General features: G+C 33.3%; 2 protein-coding genes across 17 annotated transcripts in view; both read left to right on the top strand.

Annotated features, from left to right (window-relative positions):
- The window catches only part of BAZ2B (bromodomain adjacent to zinc finger domain 2B), a 287,601-nt gene that overhangs the window by 3,161 nt on the left and 258,716 nt on the right, over positions 1-25,724 (top strand). The gene's annotated exons all lie outside the window — the stretch shown is intronic.
- Positions 8,737-9,191, top strand: LOC107196357 (cytochrome c oxidase subunit 6C). The gene has a single exon (XM_015596531.2). It carries the CDS (start codon positions 8,824-8,826, stop codon positions 9,049-9,051), a length of 228 nt encoding a protein of 75 aa, XP_015452017.1. The 5' UTR covers positions 8,737-8,823; the 3' UTR covers positions 9,052-9,191.

The following is a 25,724-nucleotide window of genomic DNA, read 5'->3' as shown; positions in this document are numbered from 1 at the left end:
CTGCTCATGTAGCTGCTCCATAATATCTGGCCTGGTCAGGAATAATTCCCAATTTATGGGGCATTTAGAATCCATGTGTATGTGAAGCACCTTTCACACTGCAAACGTCTTTTATTATTGGTAATGCTAGGGGTTGCAAAACTATAGTACAGAGGCCAAATCTGCCCCACTACCTGTTATTGTAAAGTTTCATTGGAACACAGCCAGTCCCATTAGTTTATGTATCACCTATGTATGTATTGATCAGGGTTCTCCAGAGAAACAGAATCAATGGTATAAAGTTCTTGTCTATCCATCTAATCTATGTTATCTAGTTATCTAAAGAATTGGCTCGCACAGTTGTGGGGGCTGTCAAGTTTGAAATTTGTAGGACAGGCCAGAAGTCTGGAAACTCAGATAGGAGTTGATGCTGTAGTCTTGAGACAGAATTTCTTCTCCAGAAAAGTTGGGTCTTTTTTTTGTTCTCAAAGCTGATTAGATGAGACTCATCATACTATCAAGGGTAATCTCCTTTACTTAAAGTCAACACATTATTAACCACATTTTCAAAATATCTTCATTGCAATGCCTAAATTAGCGTTTGGTTAAATAACTTGATACGGTAGCCTCCCAGTGTTAACACATAAAATAAACTATCGAAGTCTGTGACTGCTTTCACCCTACAACGGCAGAGTTGAATAGTCATGACAGAGAAAGTATGCCCCAGAAAGCCTAAAATATTCATTATTTAGTTCTTTACAGAAAGTGTGCTAACCACTGAAGTAAACCATAAAACCAGATTGAACTAACCCCTGTTCTTTTAATGTGGTCAAACTAAACACACACACACACACACACACACACACACACACACACAACTTCAGAATAATAATAATTGATGACTGTGTTCAGCCTCCATAGCCACTTCAGACTACATTTTATGAAACTTCAAGTAGAAGAGCATCCAAATACTAATATAAATTCTTTAGGTATTTCCTCCGGCAAATTTGATTCCAATTTGTTATTGTCTGAAATATTTTTTCATGTCCACATTTGTGTACAATTTTATAACAATATATTTATGTGATTACATCATACATACTAGCTATATTATTGTAGTCCTTTTTTCTCTGCTTTCTGCTTTATCCCTCATATATTTTTTTTCCTTTTCCTTTTTAATTTGGCTTTCCCACCTCTATTTACTACTACTCCATAGAATTCTTGCAAAATTAGTATCCTTCTGCATTTTTTTCTGCATGGTCATACATTCTTAAAAGAATAGTTATATCACACACACAGAGAAATACTCACATATAGAGTTTTTTTTTACCATTTACTTTATAAAAGTAAAGCCAATTTCAACATGTATATTCATATTTTTTCACTCAAAAGTACCTCTTCTTTAAATCCCTATTTATGGTGGTTGATTATTCTTTCTTTTCAATTTGTTATAAATATTACTTCTCTGTCTTGTTTCACAGTGTTGTTTTAATTCTATCATCTGTCTCTTGACTTGCCATTTAATATCTTTTGCCATAGATATATTCATATAGAAAAATGTATCTATAATTTCTTTTATAACTTTAGGGTTTCTAGCTTAGCTTAAAAAAGTCTTACCTATCCCTGGATTGTATTATGTAGTATCCTAGATTTTCTAGATTATGTTTAATTAAACTGAAATTCATTTTTGTATGTGGAATAAGATAATAGGATTCAGTTTATTTTCTTCTTATTTCAGAGCCAGTTGTAACTAGTAACATTTCTTAAATAATTCATTCTGTATGATTAGAAAGGCTACCTTTGTCATACATTGAATTTTCAAATTTATACTGGATTTATTTCTGGATTTTTTTTTTTTTTTGAAAGCTAAACTATTCAGAAATATAAACTATGCAGAAAATTATATATTGTTTAGCTCCCTTTTGAATCTTATTCATGTATTAACACTGTTCTGTATTTCTATCACGTAACTGTTCTGCTCTAAGGAGCGATAACTATTTCCTCTAGAATTACCAATACACTTTACTGGCTTTGCATTAGACACTGCATGTTACACTACCAGCTTGCCTCTGACCTATCTTACTTTATTGTTTCCACTCTTCTTGTTTCTCATTCTCAGAAGTTTGCTACAGCCATTGAATATATACTTCAGTTATTTAAAAACTCTTTATCAATACTTTGTATATCATAATAATTTTTTAAAAACTGTGCACATACACACATACATACTACTATTAGTGTTTTAATAACTCTGTTCACTATCTGGGGATCCAGTCTAAGTTTTTTACCATGGAGCCTTAGTCACTCTTGATAGGCAAGTTAGCCATTTGTACGTGGACAATATAGAAGAAATCCTGTATTTTTCCCTATTATGTCATCATAAATGGTATGAGAATGGTGACATGCTTTAAACATTTCGTTTCCGTTTAATGTTTGTAATTCTTAGCATTAGCACAGCACATAAACATGGTGGTGATGATTGTTGATTTTATTAAGATTTGAATATTGATCTCTTCAAAGCTAAGAAATCTGCATTTAAAAAATTATACTTTAATTTGTTTTTTAGAGGGTATTAATTTAATATTTTTTATTTGTTTCCATACAGTTAATTTTGCCTAAATTTGTGGGAAGGTTTTTCTCAGGAAAGTGACCATTTCATTATTGTCAAGTCCATTTATTAAGGTATTTTTTAATCTTATGGACTTGATCTCAAATAGTAACTTGAATTGAAAATTTGAATGTGTTTACATATTAGGGTCCTAGGATCTGAATGAAAATGTGAAATATTTTAATGAATATTTTGTTCCTTCTTATATCTTTTAACCATTTTATAAATATAATGATATGACTGTTTTGTGTTAGATTTACTTCCTTGAGTTAATAACCAAATATTTTCTTGGTACATCAATTTTGCTACTAGTCATAATAATACAAATTGAGGAGTACTTCTAAAATACAATTATTTTTGTAAAATTGTATATCAGGATTTTAATAGACCTTATTACTATTTTTTAATCTGAATAAATAAGACATCAAATTATAGTATTAAAAAGTTAATCGGATAAATGAAAATTTATATCTAAAAAGTTTGGGTAAAGAGTTTAAAGTTAAATTTTAATAATTCTTGACAATGTCTAGAAATACTGTTACTGTTTAGTCTTATCTATGCTTGGAACTTTATCATTTATTTTCTATATTGAAAGAAAAATGTATAGAAAGAACTATACTACAATGCTTTGCTTTTAAATCAACCAGTGAGAGGAAAGCAACTCTTAGACATTGAAGTTTTTTACACCCTACTTAGAAGACTTGTTTTCTTGCTAGCACAAACACATGTGAAATTTCTGTTGCTTTGTTCACAGCAAAATTGGCACAGGTTTTCTTTGCAATATTCCTAATTTATTTTATTCAGGAAAATAATGCATAGCAAAAAAGAAATGAACAAAAATTATTAATGTAAGATAGATGGGAAAAGAAATATTTTTAAGAATAGAATGTAAAGTGCATTTTTAAGATATAGATAGAACTATTAAAATTACATTGTAGTTTTTAAAGTAGTAGTAAGAGAACATTTCCATTTTTTCCTGAAGTTTTAAACAATATTTTGAATTTGGCGTCCCATCAATTCAAACAGATGAATGAGTAAATTACTTTTGTTTATGAATAAAGAAATGATACAGGTCTTCAGTCATTAAGAATGAGACCGTATATACCTGTTAAAAATCCAGTTTCCAGTTCCACATGTAAGGAGCTTGGAAGTCTCCACTCCATCCTAACAACAAATAAAAAGCTGAACAGACTGAGAAATCAACAACTCTTCTTGGATCTATAGAGGAGGAGGACACAAGGCAAATCACTAACTCAAAGATTGGAAGCAGGCAAATGTAGGGGGTTACTGCCTATGGAAGCAGAGACTCAGGAGCTGAAACCACCACAGGGAACAGAGCCTGAGTAGGTAAACCTGAACCATAATTGATGAATTGCTGGAGGCTTAGTATGGACAAGTCTGACAGTTAAAAACTCTAAAGATACCCAGTCATAGCAGAACCACACAATATTGTGAGATTTACCTGCAGGAGTTCCACCTAAACTTCCCACACTAAATATCAGAGAAAAATCCCATCAGACTTCTGTCGGGAGGAGGGGAAAAGAAACCATTTTGACACATATCATAGCACTCTGTTCTTCTTAAGAAACTCTGCTGTTAGGGCAACTGGTTAACTGGAGCCTAATCTACTGAGGTATTATTAGAGCCTGGAAAAGAGAAATACCCAACTTTAGCCTTAGATGTAGAAGAAAGGAGATACCCAGCCACAGCGAACTCTAGCCATGCTGTTCTACCTAAGGAGGAAGAAAAATAACTGAAAAACTCTTGTGATATTCACAATCCAGAGGCATTGGCTCACTGAAAGACTGAGACCTAATCATAGCACTATAGAATGCTTTCCCCAGCACACACACACACATATCACCACTACATTACTGTAGGCTTGTTTATAGCAGTTCTACTTACCCTGTATATTATGTTCACATTCTGGGACATAAGACACACCTTAAGAAATTTATAAGAATGGAAATCATACAATGTCAACTCACAGACCATAATAGAATTAAAGTAAGAATCAAACAGCAAGATAGTTGGAAGATCCCCAAATACATGGTGATTAAACAACACACTTCTAAATAACATATGGGTCAAAGAACAAATCTCAAAAGAAATTTAGATATATTTGGAATGTAATGAAAATAAAAACACAACTTATCAAAATTTATGGGATACAGCAAAAGCAGTGTTTAGAGGGAAATTTATAGCACTGAATGCATGTGTTAGAAAATAGGAAAGATCTAAAATCAATAAGTTTCCACCTTAGGAGAATAAATCAAATCCAAAGTAAGCAGAAGAAAAATAAAATGAATTAAGACAGAAATCAGTGAAATCAAAGCCAGAAAATCAATAGAGAAAAATCAACAAAACTGAAAAGTGGATCTTTTCAAAGATAATAAAATGGTTAAGTCTCTAACTAGGCTAAGTAAGAAAAGACATAAAAATGGTTAAGTCTCTAGCTAGGCTAAGTAAGAAAAAAGACATAAATTACTAATATTAGAAATAAAAGAGAAGATATCACTACAGATTCTATGGCAATTGAAAAGATAATAAAGGAATACTATGAACAACTCTATGTCCACATATTTAATGACCTAGATGAAATGAACCAATTTCTTTATAAACGCAATCTGTCAAAACACATAGAAGTAGGACTATATCTATTAAAAAAATTGAATCAATAACTTATAAACTTTCATAACAGAAAGAACTTAGGCCCACAGGAGTTCCCTGGTGAATTCTACCAAACAGTTAAGGAAGAATTTATGCCAGTTCTCTATAGTCTCTTTCAGAGGATAGAAGCAGAACTCATTCTGAGAGGCCAACATTACCCTACTACCAAAACCAGACAAAGGCATTGTAAGAAAATAAAACTAGAGGCCAATATCTCTTATGAACGTAGATGTAAAAATCTTCAACGGAATATTAGCAAATCGGATCTACAAAGGTATAATAATAATTATATGTTTCAACATTAAAAAATTAATGCAATCATTCCATCAGACTGAAAAAGAAAAATTACAGTATATCAATAGATGTAGAAAAAAGCATTTGACACATTCCAACACATATTCATGATAAAAACTTTCAATGAACTAGGAATAGTGGGGAAATTCTCAGCTTGATAAAGACTCTAGAAAAATCCTACAGCTAATGTCATACTTAATGGTGAGAAACTTAAAACTTTCAAATCAGGTACAAGTCAGGGATGTCTCCTCTCACCAGTCCTTTTCAACATTGTTTTGGAACTCCTTGCTAATGCAGTAAGGCAATAAAAAGGTATACAGAGTAGTTCACGATGATTATGTATATCAAGTCACCATGATGTACACTTTAAATATCTTACAATTCTGTATGTCAATTATACTTAAGGCTACAATTTTTTAAAAAAGGGGATGTAGGTTGAGAAAGAAGACATGAAACTGTCTTTATTTGCAGATGATATGATTGTCTATGTAAAAAATCTGAAAGAATCAACAAAAAAATGAACTAATAAGCAGTTAAAATAAGGTTGCAAGATACGAGGTTAATATACAAATGTCAGTTGCTTTCCTATGTACCAATAATTAATAAGAAGAATATAAAATTAAAACTCAATATAATTTTCATTAGCACCCCTCAAAATGAAATACTTGGATATAACTTTAACAAAATATATAAGATCTATATGAGGAAAAGTACAAAACTGATAAAATGAATCAAAAAAGAACTAAATAAATGGAGAGAGATTCCATGCTCATGATAGGAATACTCAGTATTATGATGTCAATTCTTCCTGTAGATTCAGTGCTATCCCAATCAAAATCCCAGCAAGTTATCTTATGGATATCAACACACTGATTCACGAGGAAATAATTGATAAGCTGGACTTCATTAAAATTAAAACTTCTGCTCTGTGAAAGACAGTGTCAAGAGTATGAGAAGTCAAGCCACAGACTGGGATAAAATATTTGCAAAAGACACATCTGATAAAGGACTCCTATCTAAAATATACAAAGAACACTTGAAACTCAACAATAATAAAAATAACCCAGTTTTAAAATGAGCCAATGACCTTAGCAACATTTCACCAAAGAAGATACACAGATGGCAAGTAAGCATATGAAAAGATGCTCTACATCAAATGTCATCAGAGAAATGCAAATTAACACAACAGCAAGATACTAGTATGAGAATGGCCAAAATCTGGAACACTGACAACACCACAAGCTGACGAGGATGTGGAGTCTCAGGAACTGTGAGAAGAAAAATTGGTACAGCCACAATGGAAGACAGTTTCTTAAGAAATAAAGAGTTTCATACAAAATGAAACCTACTCTTTCCATACAAGCCAGCAATTGTACTACTTGGTATTTATCTAAAGGAGTTAAAAACTTACGTTTACAGAAGATCCTGCACATGATTGTTTATACCACTTTTTTTATAATTGCCAAATCTTGGAGGCAATCAAGATGTCTTTTAGTAGGTGAATGGATAAACTGGTATATCGAGGCAATGGAATATTAGTTAGAACTAAGAAGAAATGAGCTATTAAGCCATGGAAATACACGAAGTAAATTTAAATACATATTACTAAATAAAAGAAGCCAATCTGAACAGGTTACATACTGTATGATTATAAATATATGACATTCTAGAAAAGGCAAAACTATGGAGGCAATAAAAAGGTTAGTGGTTGTCAGGAGTAGGGATGGGGAAAGAGGAGTAGGCATATCAGAGGATTTTTAGGGCAGTTAAGATACTCTGTATGACATTCTAATGATGAGTATATGTCAATATACTTTTATCCAAAACCATAGAATGTACAAAACCCAGAGTGAACTCTAGGGTAAACAATGGACTTAAGGCGATAATGATGTGTCAATATAGGTTCATCCTTGGTTTTTTAAAAATGTAAGGTGCCATTCTGGCGAGTGATGTTGATATTAGGAGAGGCTATGCATGCATGGTGATGGAGTACATGGGCAATGTTTGTACCATCCTCTAAATTTAAATCCTAAAACTGCTCTTAAAACATAAAGGCTTTTTTAAAAATCAAGGAATATATTAGAATGACCTTCATCATTACAGAAGAAATTATTATATGTAGAAAAAATAAAAAAGAATGTTTCTCCATTTGTATCTATAACTTAATGCTCTCTATTTTAATATATACAGAGTAAAAGGTATAAATTTTACTTTATAATATCTTTTACTTGGTGGCTGGTGACTCTGACATTAATCACATTTAAATTTAATTTATAGAGTACTTTATAATATTCTTTTTGATTGCCATTGATTAGAAATATTTTTTATTCTGTAGTTCTTATTAAAAACCAAGCATTGCAATTGGATATAATTTGCTCAAAAATAGAGCAACCAAGCATTGCTCTATTTAATGCATCAAAATGAAGTTTTATAGTATTTTTCTTTAATCAAAATTTGTTTGCCTGTTCAATTTTCTCTTAACATTATTCATGACTAGTAGATACATGTTTAACTCTGAAATCAACATAACACCTTGAATATATATAGTCAATATAAATTCTACTTCAACATCTTTTTCTAAAAAAAATTATACCACTTTATGAGATTGAGAAATATTTCATCCTGTCCGTTAGTGTTAGGGACTGAATGTTTGTGACACCCCTCCAAAATTTATACATCGAAATCCTAATCCCCATTGTGCTGGTATTAGGAGATGGGACCTTTGGGAGATAATTAGGTTTAGATTATGTCATGATGGTGGGACCCTTATAATGGGATAGTTCCCTTACAAGAAGAGGAAGAGGGAGAAAGCCATGTGAGCACACAGTGAGAAGGCACCTGTTCACAAACAAAGGAAATGGAGCCTCACCAGACACCAAATCCCTGTGCTCGTTGATCTTGACTTTCCAGCCTCTAGAACTGAGAAATACTCATTGTTTAAGACAACCAGTCTATGGTAATTTTGTTATAGTAGCCCGAGCTAACTCAATAAATAATATAAAATAAATAGTAATAAATAATAGTAATAGTAAATAAATAGTAATAAAAGGATTCTCTTAAATGGAAATTATATTTAATAGAATTTCCTCTTTTATAATTATTTTGTAAATTCCAAGTCTATTATTAGGGAAGCAAGTACTTTGACTTGCCAGACTTTATTATTTAAATAATTAGTGTTTCAGGTAGGAATTGCCGTCTACAAAAAAATTGTTGGAGTGTCATCTATTTCTCCATCTGGAAGGACGTTGGTATTAAGGGAAATTATAACTACCATGACTTCCAGTGCTTTGACGAAATCTCAGATGTGTGGCCTTCTGGCCATGTGTCTGCGATTTCATATTGTTGGAGCAGTCATTGTATCCCTGGGCATTGCAGCTTTCTATAAGTTTGCTGTGGCTGAACCAAAGAAGAAGGCATATGCAGATTTCTACAGAAATTATGATTCCACGAAAGATTTTGAGGAGATGAGGAAGGCTGGTATCTTTCAGAATGCAAAGTGATTTCAGAATGCGAAGAATTTTGAGTGACTTCCGTGGAAATTTGTCACTGACCTGTGTTCTTGAACTGTGAAGCATGAATATTTGGGCTAAGGAATAGTTCTCTTGATAAATAAACAATTAACAATGCTGTGGGGAAAAAAACTGTTTGGTTTAATAGCAAATAAAATAAAATCACTCCCTATAGTTCAAATATTTATTTTGTATTCTAAATGTTTGAATAGCAACTCTTTGAGTTACAGTATCTTCCTGTCATTTAAAAGGAAAAAAATGACACTTAAAATTTTTATATGGATACTCGTTTTCATAAAGACTTATAGTTATATTGAATAGTTTATGCTCTTAAATATCTTGAAAATAGCCATTATTATGAATTGTTTCCAATGCATTATTGCTTTTGCTTTTTAGGAGAGCTCTACAAAATTTTCGCATCTTATGTCTAAATGCAAAACATTTTTTGGAATATATATCTGTATGTCATTCAGATTGTCATAGATGTTAAAGATATGAAATAGAAATATAGTATTAATATTAAATTCTCAAAGGTTTTTAAAAGAATATCTATCCAAAAGGTGAACAGCTGGCTGTCTAATATTATACTTGTGATTTATTTAAAATAAATTTACAGATAAATATAATAAATTTAAAATAAATTCATCATTATAAAGTACTTGGTAAGACAAAATTTTAAAACTTTGTCCCCATATTTTTTGCTGTTATGTGGTTTCATCATTTAAAACACATTTGGTATGCTTTTCATTGATGTTTTAAAACTATTTTAAGTTTCCTCTTTTAAACATTTTGAAAATTTTATTAGGATAACGATTAAGTGATTTATATTAGCAATGAGAGATAATATTGGCAACTCATATATTTCAGCAAAGAGAAAATTTGAAGGTAGTCACATTTTCATTACTTGATATCTTTAAGTTTTGAACAATTTTTAAAGATCCTTACATGTTTAATGTGAATTTCTATGAATGACGAGTTCACGTAGAAATTCCATATGGGTAAAAGTCCTGACCGTTGACTCATATGGTTTAGATAAATAGCTAAAAATCAATACATAAGATTCTAGGAATTATAAGTTGGTAGAATGCATTGTAAAATAAGATGAATAAAATCTACTGTAGGCTTTGGATGTGGCGTTACAACTGGACAGAAGTAGGAGTTGGATTCAAATAGAAAGAAAGTAATCAGAATCAGCATTCATGTGACTGATTAAGTACAGAGGCAAAACGTTAAAGGGCATGTATCCACTGAAATTTATTGTAAGCTCCATGAAGAATAGAATTTGAAAATTTGGGGTTTGTTTATAACCATGACTTTTTAAATAATAGTGTTGATGTGCTTGGACCAACTTAAATATTGATTTACTCTGTATACTCCAAAAGTCTCCACAAAAGGGTGTATGCCATTTTACAAAGAATATTTGAGACTGTTTCTTAGTTTATGTCATCATCTCCTATGAGGATACTGGGTATGATTAAATCCATTCTGTATTCCTTGCTCTGTCACAGCACACTCCTTCTAGTATGTGGGATAGCCAGAGGACGGACAGTCCTTGCAAGCCGTAGGCACTTAGTAAATGTTAAATAAATGAGCAAACATGAGGTTTGTTTTTTGTAAATTGCTTAAAGTAGTTAAGTGGTAATTGTTTGCTAGTAGTGAATATACATTAAATATGTTTGGACAGATAGAATAATTATTGTCTTGTTGCTGAGAAATCTTTAGTTAAGATACTATTTAATTCTGTGAGAAATGTTTATAGCCATTTAAAAATTATTTTTAGTACTTTTGGATACAATTGTAAAATGAATAGACAGATTTTAACTCCTAAGAACTATTAAGAAAGAAAGCATTCAGAGTAGTATTAAAAGTCAACTCACCATGATTTAGAAATATGATAGGAAGGACTAAACATTTTTATTACATGAAGTAGCAGTAGCTCATATTAAAGTATTTTTATATCGAAGAAAAAATAGATTGTTTGCAATACAGTATAATAACAGTATTTGATAGAAAGGGCTAACTATTCTTATATATATAATATAGCAGTACCTTTTAGTAAAATCCTTTTGTATTGAGGAGAATAGTAGATTATTGGAGATACTCAGAGGAGGTAGGTAGCAATTGAGGGAATTGTTTTATGAACAATATAGATGTCTAACCAATGTACTATATACGTGGAACTAATTTAAATAAATAAATTTATTTTTTTTTTTAAAATACTCTGAGCTTCATAAGATATCACAGTGCTCTGGCATTTGTGGTTAGCATAGTAATATGTCCTAGGAAAAATTATAATTATTGGTAATTTGCATTGGATCTTTTCATTCTAAATTTCAAAGTATTTTACAAGAACTAATTAAACTGTTCAAAATGTCTCATAATAGGTATTATCAAATTAATTACATATTTCATATGAAAGAAAAGCTGAGAGAGGCAAAGTTATTTACTTAAGATCACAGTATTTAACTGATAGAAACTGAGTAATTCCAAATTCCCAGTAATCAGTTCTAACTCCTATACAAAATAAAATTGGTGCAGTAATACCTAAGGAATGCTACAGTAGCTCCAAGAATAAAGATACTTAGCCACAGCAATTTAAAGAAATACCTTTACTAAAACAAATATTCCAAGTCAATTTCTGTTAAGTATAGATAGATAAACATGTTTTTATAAGATGTCTGTATTTATAGAGATAGTAATTTCATTTGAATTTTATTTTTAATATTGTGGTCATTAAGTTTTTCACATGGGCTCTGTTCTGGTAAGCCAGGCTCAAGAAAAGCCAAAAGTTGTGTAGACTGCGAATCAGATACCCTCTCATATGGACAATACGATGCATTACTAACTTATTTATAACTCTCGACTATTTAAAGAAAAATAATTTTCCCAACGGAGAGAGAACCCTAAACAAAAAATAGTAGCTCATTTTGCATATAAGACTTCTACATTATTTTGTACTTTAATTAACAATTTTTTCTTATATTATCATCATATAGATACCATATGATTCATGAATTGCTTGAATATCATGTTAGGAGTACAGTGCCTTTAATAAGAATTCACCTTATACTATAGTGTCCATTGAGTCAGTGAGCATTAGCCAGTTGTAATATTGTCCTCAAGCAGCATTACCATTGCAGTACCAGAAGAGACATACTCCAAATCATTAAGAACCCGACAGTTCTTCATCCAGGAAAAACAAACAAAATATTTACAAAAGTATTAAGAGATTTCGTAGCTGAAGTAATGGCAAATGCATAAATCTGAATCTCCCTACACATCCTCCATAAAACAAGAACAAACAAAAATACATAACCATAGTCTTAACATAAATAGAACACAGAGAATGATCAAACTTCAAGTTATCTGTAAGTAGAAAAATGAATACCAAGTCATAGCAAGCCATCATTTACACCCCTGTGCAAGCCTAGGTGGAGAGCAAGGGTGGCCTGAGAAAAAATTGCACAGGACAAGAGGGGAGCTAGTGACAGGCTTAAAACTGACCTAAAATCACTTTCAGGAAAAGAAATTTCTTCCCAAATATGGAAATACTGAAAAAGTGTCCTGGTAGAGCAGACCACAGGAAGGAGACTTACAAATTTGTATAGGACTCAAAGAGGCAGTTTCGGAAAGGCAACACTTCAGGGTAGAAGAGACAAAAAAAAAAAAAAAAAAATGGAAGGGATAATTGCTTTTTGGAAACTAAACAGTTGAAAAAAGAAGCAAGAGAAGAAAATTTAGGATCCTTCAGGACAGGAAAATATTTTTTAAAATAGAAGAGCAAATTCCTTCACACTGTACTGGACCCAAATTCGATCAATAAGGAAACCGGTAAAGCAGAAGACATTCTTGAACTGGGAATCTTGTAAACTAAATAAATTGATGTAGAATTCATTTTGGAAAAACATATGAGAGAATGGCCAGGAGTTGTTTCAGGCAGGAATCATCAATGGATTCAACAACTAATGCATGAAGAGTTGATGAAAAGAAGGATATTTTTACAGTCTCAAAATACCTCCCCGCAAGATAACTTACTAATCACTAATGGAAAAAAATAGCAACTTTACAGTGGACACACTACCTTATCAAGTTGTCAAAGTTAACATTATTAGTAATGGGACAAATAGACACAATGCATCTGGATAGGATGCACTGAGGAGAGCATAAAATTACTTCTGTGATATTCCTGCAAAAGTATATAACCAGAATGTAGGCATGAAGAAACATCGGTCAATCACAAATTGAGGGACATGTTACAAAATAAATGTCTTGTAATCTTCAAAAATATCAAGGTCAAGAAAAACAATTGTTATTTTTATTTTATTATTCTATTTTTGTTATAAAGGACATTAGTGGAACAATTGGCAAAATGTGGAAGTTTCTAGATTGTATTGCGTTAATAGTGATTTTCTTATTTTGATAAATGTGCTCTTTAAGGGAATACATTAAATATTTAGGAGTAAAGAGGAATGATGTTTGTAGCTTGTTATCAAATCCAGAGAGAAATCTGTAGAGGAAAGAGAATGATGAAGCAAATGTGGTAAAATGTTAAGTTTCAGGAATCTGAAGTACGTTTGGAAATTCTTTGTACTTTAAAAAGAATTAACTTATTTTGGAATAATTTAAAATTTAAAGAAAAATTGAAGAGTACACACCTCACCCAATTTCAGTTTCCTCTGATGTTATTTTAAATTACTGTGATATATTTTTCAAAACTTAGATACCAGCATTGGTACATTACCATTACTAAACTCCAGACTTGTTCAGATTTTACCCTTTTCCATGAATATTCCTCTAGACTCCATACTTTAATTGCATTTCACAATTTTTTTAAATGTCCCTTTTCTTCAAGATCCAATCCAGGGTACCCCATTGCATTTATTCATCATCTCTCACCAGTCTCCTTTGGTCTCTGACAGTTTCTCAGTTTTTCCTTATTTTTCATGACTTTTTAACAGCTTTGAGGAGTACTGGTGAAATATTTCCAGGCTGTCCCTCAATTTTGGTTTGTCTTATGTATTTCTCATGATTAGACTAGGGTAATGGGTTTTCAGAAATAATACTACAGAAGTAAAGTACCTCTCTCATCACATTATATCAGGGAGTATATGCTGTCAACGGGTTATCTCTGGTGGTGTAATCCTTGACTTCTTGGTGAAGTAGTGTCTGTCAGGTTTCTCCTCTATAAAGTTCCAGTTTTCCCTACTCCATTTAGAAGGGAGTCACTAAGTTCAGTCCACTCTCAAAGGTGGGGTGGTGGGCCAGGTTAAAGGTTAAACTTTACCTCCTGGATAGGATAGTTTATATTATTTGGATTCCTCTGTAAGGAATATTTGGTTCTTTTCTTCTATCTATATATCCTTTATCTACATTTATATAGACTCATATGTATTTCTTTTATTCTTTGGGTTATGCTCTAATACATTTTTTTTTTCGTCGCTCAAATGGTTCCTGCTTTGATAGTTGGGAGTTCTGGTAGACTCCTATGGCCTTTTAACATGTCTCCATCCTCTTGGTTTGTGAGTAGTTCCATGCTTTCTGGTACTACAAAATGCTTCTGCCCTGTCTTGTGTTTTCTCTGCTCTAGCCCTACAATTGATTGCTTCTCCAGATTGTTCTTTTTTTTGGAGAATGATATTGAGAAACCAAGATCTTTGCACTGAGTGGTTTGTACTATTTTGTTAACTTTTCTGTAAGTCTGAAATCATTTCAAAATGAAAAGTAAAGGAAAAACGAGTTAAAAGTTGTAAGACGCATATCCTATTTGTTATTCTGTAGTGTTTTCCCTACTGAAACTATTATGTCAGTTGCCAAATGTTACATTTTAAAATTCATAGATGCTTATTCTAAATGAAAATTATATATATATGTTTTACTTGGTATCTGGAAATGATTAATAAAATTATACTACAGCCTCAGTAGAACATTTTTGTTTATTTTATTTGCATCTTTTAAATAGAGTAGAAACACTTTATTTTCCTCTTATGTAAAGCATAGAGATCTGTGATTAAATTCATAAAACTTTACATAACAAAACTAATGAGGAATCAGCCTAGTTCAACAAGCATACATAAAAGGGCGTAACAGGCCTGAAGGAAGGAGATCTTAACATTACTCACAACTCTTTCAAGCAATGATACCTCCACCCTCAAATTCCACTTTGGTGAATGAGCATGATGTGGACAGCTTGGCCTGTTTGACAGGAAATTCTGTATATGAAAATATAGCATTTCTTAGGGAAGGTTTTAAAAATACCTCTTTGATCTGTGACATGTAAGAAGGTTACTACTACACCAGATTATTCTGTATCTTAGAAAATCATTTTAGAAAATAAATTATTTCTAGAATAAAAATGAATTAGGAAAGCGCAAATGGGGATATAGCTATACTTCAACTCTTAGTGACATTAAGAGTATATTAACAAAAAAATGTAAAAAGGAATATGAATAAAAACAGTTAAATGTAACAAAGATATAATTTGTACCATCTGATTCCATTTTTACATAAAAGGGATGTATATATTCATGTTTATACATGCATAGAAAATTTCTAGGTATTGTCAGTCTTCAAGTTGCTACCAATTGGTGTGTCATGAAATCAATTTAGTAAGTCACACCACCATTTTTTGAGGTTAAATAAAAAACAGAAAATGTCACCTTTTGGCATATGAGAAGTGTGATTACTATTACCGAAACATTTATTTCAGATGTTTATGTTTGTGAGTGAGCGATTTCTGGGTTGTGAGATAAAATACATTCTTATTTTGAGTCTGGGTCATAAAAAGTATTTGAAAATGTGATTCTAGAATTGTAGACAAAAAATACTTAAGAATGGACCTGCACGGAGTTAGCGGTTTTGGGAGAAAAGGTATGGAAACTTTAACTTCTTTATTCTTTTGCATAAACACTACAGAGAAGTAAGATAACAAAATTACACAAAGTGGCATCTAATTTGTAGCTTCCAAACAAAGTTAGAGTAATTCTGTCAGATCTTCTCTACCATGATGTCCCTATCTCATCATTTTTTTGTGGAAGCTTCTACAGCCTAATATCAGCTCTCTTCTTCTTCTCTTACTACTTAAGCCTTATTACTTAGAGCTAGCTAAATGTGCTGCCAGGGATGCTACAGTGTATGGACTGCATCAATTTTCCAGTAGCCTCCATCCCCCCCATAAAATCTGAATTCTGAAATATTTCTGATCTAAATATTTCACATAAAAAGTTGTAGATTTTTTTTATTCACACTAATGTTTAGCCTCTGCTGTACTTGGTGAAATGCATGATGTCAGTCTTAATTTTCATTCTTTTAGATAATCTGTTTATTCTTTCTGATACATTGAAGATTTTCTCTAATATCCCACATTTTCATCATGATGTATCTAAGTGGGTGTGACTGTTTATTCTACCTGTGCATTAAATGTGGATTTAAATATCTCCTCATTTCTGGAAAAATTTTAGCTCTTATCTATTCAATTCAATATTGCTCCTCTATTGTATGCTAAATAATTTCTAGAATTATTATTAGATATATGTTGGAGCCTCTAAAACTATCTGGTCTTCTAAATGTGTTTTTCTCTTTATTTCTATGTCTTTCTCTGTTGAGAATTTATCCTCTCATTTTGGTAAACAGTGTTGTCGAACCAAAAACACTCTCTTCCACTTTTTCTTTATATGCAGTAGGTAACTATGTGTTTCAGAAAGGATGTAAGGGGTACAGGCACATTGGAACATAGTTTGGCAGTTTCTTAGAAAGTTAAACATGCACTTATCATGCAACTACCTATTTTATTCCTAGGTATTTACCCAAGAGAAATGAAAACTATGTTCATACAAAAAATTGTACACCAATGTTTATAGCAGTGATAGACTTTATTATATTATGTAAAAGTATTATGTATTATATATTATATAAAAGTAGGCTAAATAAGCACCACCACCCCCAAGATAGCCACATCCTAATTTCTAAAACCTAAAAAGTTACCTTTTATGGCAGAAGGGACTTATAGATGTGATTAAAAGGTCTTGAAATGGAGCAATTTTCTTGGATTGACTGGGTAAGCTTTAAATGTAATCACAAGAGTTTTTATAAGAGGGAAGCACAAAAAGGTTAATATGGAAGAAGGTGGCAATGGGACAACAAAGTAAAGATTGGAGTAGTGTGGCCAGGAACTAGAGAATATGGGCAATCTAGAAACTCGAAGGAGCAAGATACAGATTCTTCCTTGAAGCCCCAGAAGAAACCAGGCCTGTCAACACCTTGATTTTAGCTATATATAACTCATTTCAAGCTTCTGACATGCAGAACTATAAATTTGTGTTTATAGGCACCAAGGTGCCATGTCTTGGCTGTTATGAATAATGCTGCGATGAACATATGGGTGCAGCTATCCCTTCAATATCCTGTTTTCATTTCTTTTGGATGTATACCCGGAAATGGGATTACTGGATCATATGTTAGTTCTACTTTTAATTTTTTGAAAAAGTCCCATATTGATTTCCATAGTAGCTGTACCAACTTCTACCAGCAGTACATAGAGGTTCTCCTTTCTCTACACACTAAGTTAACTTAGCTAAAGGTTTGTCAGTTTTTTCTTTTTTAATAAATCAACCCTTGGTTTCATTGACTTTTTAAATTATTCTTCTGACCTTTTTCATTTATTTCTTCTCTAATCTTTGTTATTTCCTTCATTCTGCTAACTTTGGGCTTAGTTTGTATTTTTCCTAGTTCCTTGGAGTAAAAGTGAGATTTGGTTTCTGAGATCTTTCTTGTTGCTTAATGTAGGTGTTTATAAATTTCTCTCTTAAAATTGCTTTTGCAACATCCCATAGGTTTTGATATGTATTTTTTTCTATGTATTTTTTTTCCCCCACACTTCCACCCCTGACCTATGGATGTTGCTGTTTCCCCTGGTGTGCACCTGGGGCCTGGCACACCCAGGGGGCCAGGCACACTCGGGGTCCAGACACACCCGGGGTATGGTCTATGGCTCCACTTGGGGTGCGAACCCAGGACCTTCTGCATGTAAAGCAGACGTGCTAACCGCTACACTATAGAGCCACACCTTCTAGATATTTCTTGATTTGCCATTTAATTTATTCTTTGACCTATTGGTTATTCAGGAATGTATTATTTCATCTCTACATATTTGTGAATTTTTCAGCTTTTCTCATGTTCCTAATTTGTAGTTTCATACCGTTGTAGTCAGAAAAGATACTCGATATGATTTCAGTCTTCTTAAATTGTTATGACTTGTTTTGTGACATATCTTGTGATGTATCCTGGAAAATATTCCCTTTGTGCTTAAGAAGCGTGTGTCTTCTGTTGCTGTTGGGTGAAATTTTTTGTATGTGTCTGTTAGTTCCATTTGGTCTAATGTATAGTTCAGGTCCAATGTTCACTCGTTGATTTTCTGTCTGGGTGACCTATCTGTTGTTGAAAATGGGCTATTGACGTTCCCTGCTGTTATTGTATTGTTTCGTTCTCCCTTCAGTTCTGTTAGTATTTGCTTAATATATTTAGGAGCTTTGAGTGTATATATATTTATGGTTGCCATATCTTGATGAATTGACTCCCTTATCATTGTATATTGGCCACCTTGTCTCTTGTTAGCATTTTTGGCTTAAAGTTTGTTTTTGTCTGATATAAGTATAGCTACCCCTGTGTCTTTTGCTTTCCACTTGCATAGAATATCTTTTGCCATCCCTTATCTTTCAGCCTGTGGGTATCTTTAAAGCTGAAGTGAGCCTCTGATAGGCAGCATATATTTGAGTCTTTTTTTTTTGTCCATCCAGCCACTCTTTGCCTTTTGATTGGAGAATTCGTTTACATTCAGAGTAATTATTAATAGATGAGGACTTATCAATACCATCTTACTGCTTTCTGGCTGTTTTATAATTCCATTATTTTTCCCCTTGCTGCCTACCTTTGTGGATTAATGATTTTCTGTAGTGGTATGCTTTGATTTTCTTCTCTTTATCTTTGTTTATACCGATTGTAAATTTTACTTTGTGGTTACCATGAAGCTTACATAAAGCATCTTATGTATATAACAGTCTATTTTGTGCTGATAACAATTTAACTTGGGTCGCATACAAAAACTCTACCCTTTTAGTCCCCCCTTTTATATTATTGACATCACCATTTTTATCTTTTTTGTGTTGCATATCCTTTAACAAATTGTCAAAACTGTAACTGCTTTTAATATTTTTGTTCTTTAACCTTTATATTAGAGTTAAGTAGTAAACACGTCACCATATTGCAGCATTAGAGTATTCTGAATTTGGCTGTATGCTAATCTTTACAGTGTTGTATATGTTCCTATGTTTTCATGTTACTAATTAGTGTCTTTTTTTTTTTCAGGTTGAAGAACTCTTTTCAGCATTTCTTGTTAGGCAGGTTTAGTGGTGATGAATTTCCTCAGCTTTTGTTTACTAGGGAAAGTCTTTATTTCACCTTCGGTTCTGAAGGATAGGTTTACTGGGTAAAGTTTCATGGTTGGCAGTTTCTTTCTTTTAGCCCTTTGAATATATCATCCCATTCTCTTCAGGCCTGCAAGGTCTCTACTGAGAAATCATTGATAGCTTTACATGGACTTTTTTTTCTCTTACTACTTTTAAAATTCTCTCTTCGTTTTTGGTTTTAGACAGTTTTATTATTATGTGTCTTGGAGAAGATTGTTTTGTATTGAAATTTTGAGGTGACCTATTAACATTATGAACTTGGATGTCTAACTATCTCCCCAGACTTGGGAAGTTCTCATCCATTGTTTCTTTAAGCTTTATACCTGCTTTTTCCTCTCTCTTTCTCTTTTAGGACTCCAGTTATGCATTACACTGTTTCACTTGATGGTGTCCCATAAGTACTGTAGGCTTTTTTCATTCCTTATCATTCTGTTTTATTTTCGCTCCTATGATTGATAATTTCAGTTGCTCTGTCTTCTAGATCTCTGTTCTGCTTGTTCATATCTACTGTTGAAACTCTCTACTGAATTCTTCAGATCAGTTATTGTATCATTGTGTTCTTCAGCTCCCAAATTTCTGTTTTGGGTTCTTTTCATGTTTTCTATCTCTCTCTTGAACATCTCAATTTGTTGTTCTCTTGTTTTCCTGATAGTGTGAAATTGTTTGTGTTCTCTTGTAGTTTCGTGAGCATCTGTGTAACAATTATTTTGAATTCTTTGTTGGGTAATTTCTAAATCTCTTTGGACCATTTACTGGAGGTTTACTGTATTCCTTTTATGAATACATATTTCTCTGATTCTTCATGATCCCTATAGCTTTGCATAGGCATCTGCACATTTGACGAAGCAGTCACCTCTTCTAGACTTTACAGACTGACTTCAGTAAGGGTAGCTTTTCACCTGTGGGCGGGGGCATGGTGGGTCATGTTGTGACCTTGGTTCTGGTGGTGCAGAGTGCCAAGTTGGGGCCTGTGGCAGTACCAGGTCCAGCAAGGGCATGATATCTCTTTGGCTCACACCACAAGAGTCCATAACGTTGACAACTGTGCAGTCCTTGGCAAGCACTGCAGGAGATCTGCAGTGACAGCAAGGACTATTGACATTCTCAGTTGCTTTTCCAGGTCTGGCAGCTAGGGATTAGGGCAAGCAGAGGGCAAGAGGGAAGCCCGGAGCCAATGGTACACACACACTTAGCTGCAGGTGCTTTTGTAGTAGCAGGGCCAGTTGCAGACATACACATAGTGATGGGGCCAGTGCAGGTAGCAAGGGCTAGGGCCAATTATAGGCTTACTGGCAGCCATGGAGGCCCTGACTGTCAGCGTGCCTTCCTGTGGCTGCCCACTCTTCTACTGGGTGTGTACATGCAGTGGAAGTTGGTAATGGGGGTTAGATTGGGGACATGCAGGTACACAGCCGGAGAGTCAATACAGGTGACCACCGTGGTACCAGCTAGTGACAAGAGGCAGGGCCTGTTTGGGGCCCACAAGCAACTGCAGGGCTTTGACTGTGTGCTCATCTGTGGGTACACACACTCCCCCCAGGTGTGTGCACTGTAGTGAAGGCTGATGACAGGCATCAGACCAGTGGTGTGTAGGTACACAGCTAGAAGGTCTAGCCCTGAACATGGCAGTGGGGGTCAGCCAAATGGGTCTAGGCTTGCATTTTGCATTTGTGCAGCTACAGAAGCCGGCTATGTGTGTGGCTCCTGGGCTCTGACAGATATGGTGAGAGACTCAGGCAGCTAGTGTCTTACGCTGTGCAGATGTGGTGGGCCATTGTTGGCTAATTCCAATGGTGCAGTATCTGGTGAACTCTGCTAGGGGGTCCTTAAAGGCTTTGTTGGCTGTTGGCTTTGTCAGTGGTAAAATCTGCCGAGTTTGTCTACAGAGCAGGTCTCTGTGAACTTAGATCACTCCTGCTGCATATCTGTTGGTAATAGCCTCTGCTTTTCTTCCTTATATCTAGGCTAGGTCTTTCTATACATCTCAGGTTTGATGGTCGAGGTGGGATGAAACTGAAACAGTACGTTCATGCAGTCCCCCAAAAAGCTGGAGAAGTTGGTCGTTTACCTTGCTCTTCCTTTCCTGGTGAGAGGAACTCTTTCTATCTGCGAAGTTCCTTCTTGGTGCTGAACAGTGCCAGCTTGGGGGATGGGATAATGCAGACAAAATGAAGTCGTTTTCCTTCTTTTCTTGTGTGATTATTCTGTTTGTTCTGTTTCACTGTGTTGCTAAAACTTTTTAAGTGGATGCTTGCAGAGCTGATATTGTTCGTGGATAGCTGTCCAATCCTTGATCTTTCTGGGGGGATAAGGAAGCTGAGTTCTCCTATGCCATTTCTTCCACAGCCTTTCCTAAAATTTTATGGTTTTTATATTTGAAATATAGTCTAAGTATCTACTTATACTATTGTAATCTAACACTGATTTCTCACAAATAGGTAGTATGAAGACATAAAAACACAGACTTATTATCAAATAAGTGCCAGACACAAAAAGTATTAGCTTAATACAATAAGTGACAAACAGGATTTAAACAGTTTCTCAACTGACTGTAACCTTCTCCTCCATGCACTTCTTTCTCTTTCTTCTCCTTTTCTTCTTCCTCTTGCTTTGTCCAAGATTAGGCTCCTTTCCCATGTATACTTTGGATTTTATTCTGGTACTAATGGCTGCCCAGAACTACCCCATCGGTATTTCTCTTGCTCTGTCTTATGAAAAATCACACATTTGTAAGGTAATAGGCCTAGGATTAAGAATGCTACAGAACACAAGCAACAAGTGTTGACAAGGATGTGGAGAAAAGAGAATCCTCATGCACTGTTAGGATTGTAAATTGTACAGCCACTATGGAAAACAGTATGGAGTTTCCTCAAAATAATTAAAAATAGAACTACCATATAACCCAGCAATTCCATCTCTGAGTTTATCTGAAGAAAATGAAAACACTAATTCAAAAAAGACATATGCAGTCTTCCTCTGTTCATTGCAGTATTATTTACAATAGCCAAGATATAGAGGCAACCTAAGTGTCCACTGACTAGATGAATGGATAAAGAATTGTGTGTGTGTGTGTGTGTGTAATGCATTATTACTCAGCAATAAAAAAGAATGAAATCTTGCTGTTTGTGACAACCATGGATTGGTCTACAGGGTATTATGCTAAGTGAAATAAGTTAGACAAAGAAAGACAAATGCCATATAATTTCCCTTATATGAAGAATTAAAAAAAAACCCAAAACAAATTAACAAAACAGAAACAGATTTATAGATAAAAACAAACCGATCATTGCCAAGAGGGAAGGAAGAGGGGGATGGATGAAAAAGGTGAAGGAGAATAAGAGGTACAAACTTTGTTATAAAATAAGTAAGTCATGGGTATAGAATGAATAGCATAGAGAATATAGCCAATAATATAATAACTTTGCATGTTGACAGGTTGTTACTAAATTTATCCTGGTGATCACATCATAAGGTATATAAATGTTGAATCGCTCACTATGTTGTAGACCTGAAAATATAATATTTTATGTCAACTGTAATAATAAAAAAAGAATGCTACAGAACATTATTTATTCCGTAAAGCTAAAATAATTTTATAGAGATTGCAATTTGTTGCAAATAATTTCTCCTAAACCAGAGATGGAAAATTTGTTGCAACTGGAGTCCCAATTCGGATTATGTAGAGGTGGCAGCCTAGAGCTGTGCACTGAGCGTTTTGAGGCTACATCAAGACTGTACAGCAAAGTAAGTGTGCTTTGATTGATTAATGATGTATGCCATGAGCAGAGGAAGAAAGAATAGTGTCTCAATTATTTGCCATATCTTTCCTAAGGTTTTAAATATTTATAATAAATGTCTATGTTTAAAGGAAGTTGGATTATTCAGTCTTTCTATTTCACTTTTCCTATATGTAAGTAGATATAATTTTCTTAACACTAATTCCTGAATAGTGATGAATTAATTTAAGCATCGAAAATATTTAAATTTTTACTCTTATGGAAGTTATACTTTTGTGTCACATTCTGTTTAAATGTCTGACTTATGAAAGGTTTCTAATATTAAATCATCCACGTTTAAAAATTAGAAAAGAGCCTAGTCACAAATGCTTGTAGACTCTCTATTCAAAATCATGCCAAACCGGAAACAATCTACAAGTTCTTCAATAGCCTAATATATAAACAAATGCTGGTACTTCTCTTTGCATTATACACCATCCCATATAATGTATAATATATTCTAGAATAGTATTCATCAATGAAAAGAAATGAACTATTCATACATGAAACAACTTGAATGCATCTCATAGGCAACATGCTGAAATGAAGAAGCCATTCTCAAGAGGTTACGTTCTGTATGATTTTTTAAAATAAACTACTCATGAAAAGACAAACCTCTATTGATAGAAAACAGATCAGTGGTTGTCAGGGGCTAGAGATTGTGGGAATGTGACTACCGTGGTATAGTACAAGGGATTTTGGAAGTGGGTGGTGGGGTTTTGGAAGTGTTCTATATCTTGATTGTGATGGTAGCAACATGATTCTGTACATGTGTTAAAATTTATAGAAGTATCTACTCTCCAAGGAAGTCAATATTATAATTTTATTTAATTTTTTAATATAGTTTTTATTAATTTTAAGTATATGTATGTTGGTTAGACATTCATATAATTTATGAAATGATCCCCCTGATTACTCTATCTTCTCTGTGATTCTACACATAGCCATTACCTTACTGCTGTGTCTGCATTCCCTGTGCCATGCTCCCCAGCCCTGTGACCCTCTATCAACTACTAATTTATACTTTAAACCTTCACCACTTTCTCTCAGTGCCCCAATCCCCTCCCTTCTGGCTGTCACCAGATTGTCCTCTGTATTTGTGGGTCTGTTTCTGATTCGTTTGTTCTTTTTGTTCCTTAGATTCCGCATATCAGTGAAATCATATGGTATTTATCTTTCAATATTGTAATTTTAAACATGAGAAGAATGTAGAATGGGATTTTGAGTAATCTTCAAGTTATAAGTGTGCTATGATATGAAGTGAAAGGAAAATTCTAAGAATTAAAATAAAAGATCTAAAAACTCTATATACCAAAAAAAAAAAAAAAAAAAAAGGCCCAGTGTACAGCAATTTGGTAGTTAGGGTTAGTATTTCATGTTTCATGAACCTGGCTTGTATTTTGTAATGGAAAGGGTATAAAACATTTGCATTATTGATACCTCTTTCACTATCTGCTTGAGTGAACTTAAGTCACTTAATTGCTCCAGTCATCAGGTTCTTTTACTATCAAAGATCCTATGCTTTTCGAACTGAAAGACTCCTAATAAGCATTTTACTCCAGAATATGTGTTTGCCTTAATACATAGCATTAAGTAAAATAGATGCTTTTGGAAAATGTTCCATGTTGTTTTTCTGATGGTTTCTTATAGTTCTTAATATTATATCCTCTAGTTAGACTAGCACGAGACTAGCTAATTTAATATCTCTCTTAGCTGTAAAGTTTATTTAATTTTTGCCAGATGACTTTTTAAAATTTTAATATTTTAAGTATTCCTATTTTAATACTATGAAGTACAGAAATTTTAGACCACTAGGTGGAGATGTAAACAATACAGTATTTGTTGTTTCTTTTGTGCTTGGAAGTAACTTAATACAGCCTTAAGCATAATTCCTGGAAGAGAGGGGAGAAAACCAAGAACAGATCCACAAAGTACTTGTTTTTTATCTTTCTAGATGTTATGGTAATCTGTATTTGGGAAAAATTAAGCTTCTGAATTAAGACTGAAGTCATCTGTGTTCAAATAGCATATTGTAAAACCCAAATTTCTTTGAATGACTCCATTGTCACAATGTGTGGTATTCATTGTTTGACGGGTTTATTTTGACCTGCTACATGTTTAAAGATGTATATAAAGTCAGAAATAAAATTTAACAAATAAGATACATTGTAATTTCTTCTGGGGTTTTCCATCCTTTTTTTGATATAAAAAATGTGAATGATCATTTGCCTCTTTTTAAAGATACCTTTAATGTTAATTTATGGTTTATTAGTAATTTTTAGTCTTCTACATATAATTAGCAAAAATACAGCTACATGAAACATTAAGAATATCTTTAAAGGATTGCTTTATTACAAAATAAAGCAATTATTGTGCTGTGTTACAAACAGTCTTTTAAAGAGTACTTGAGAAAAAATTAGGGAGCGAA

The sequence above is a fragment of the Pteropus alecto genome, unplaced genomic scaffold (genome assembly GCF_000325575.1).
Source record: "Pteropus alecto unplaced genomic scaffold, ASM32557v1 scaffold3, whole genome shotgun sequence".
Classification (NCBI taxonomy): domain Eukaryota; kingdom Metazoa; phylum Chordata; class Mammalia; order Chiroptera; family Pteropodidae; genus Pteropus; species Pteropus alecto.
The sequence above is the reverse complement of the archived record's forward strand: the minus strand, read 5'-3'. Positions and strand labels throughout refer to the sequence as shown.

What these genes read in the sequence shown, in the direction of transcription:
- LOC107196357 (XM_015596531.2), top strand. Translation starts at nt 8,824, where the DNA reads ATGACTTCCAGTGCTTTGACGAAATCTCAGATGTGTGGCCTTCTGGCC.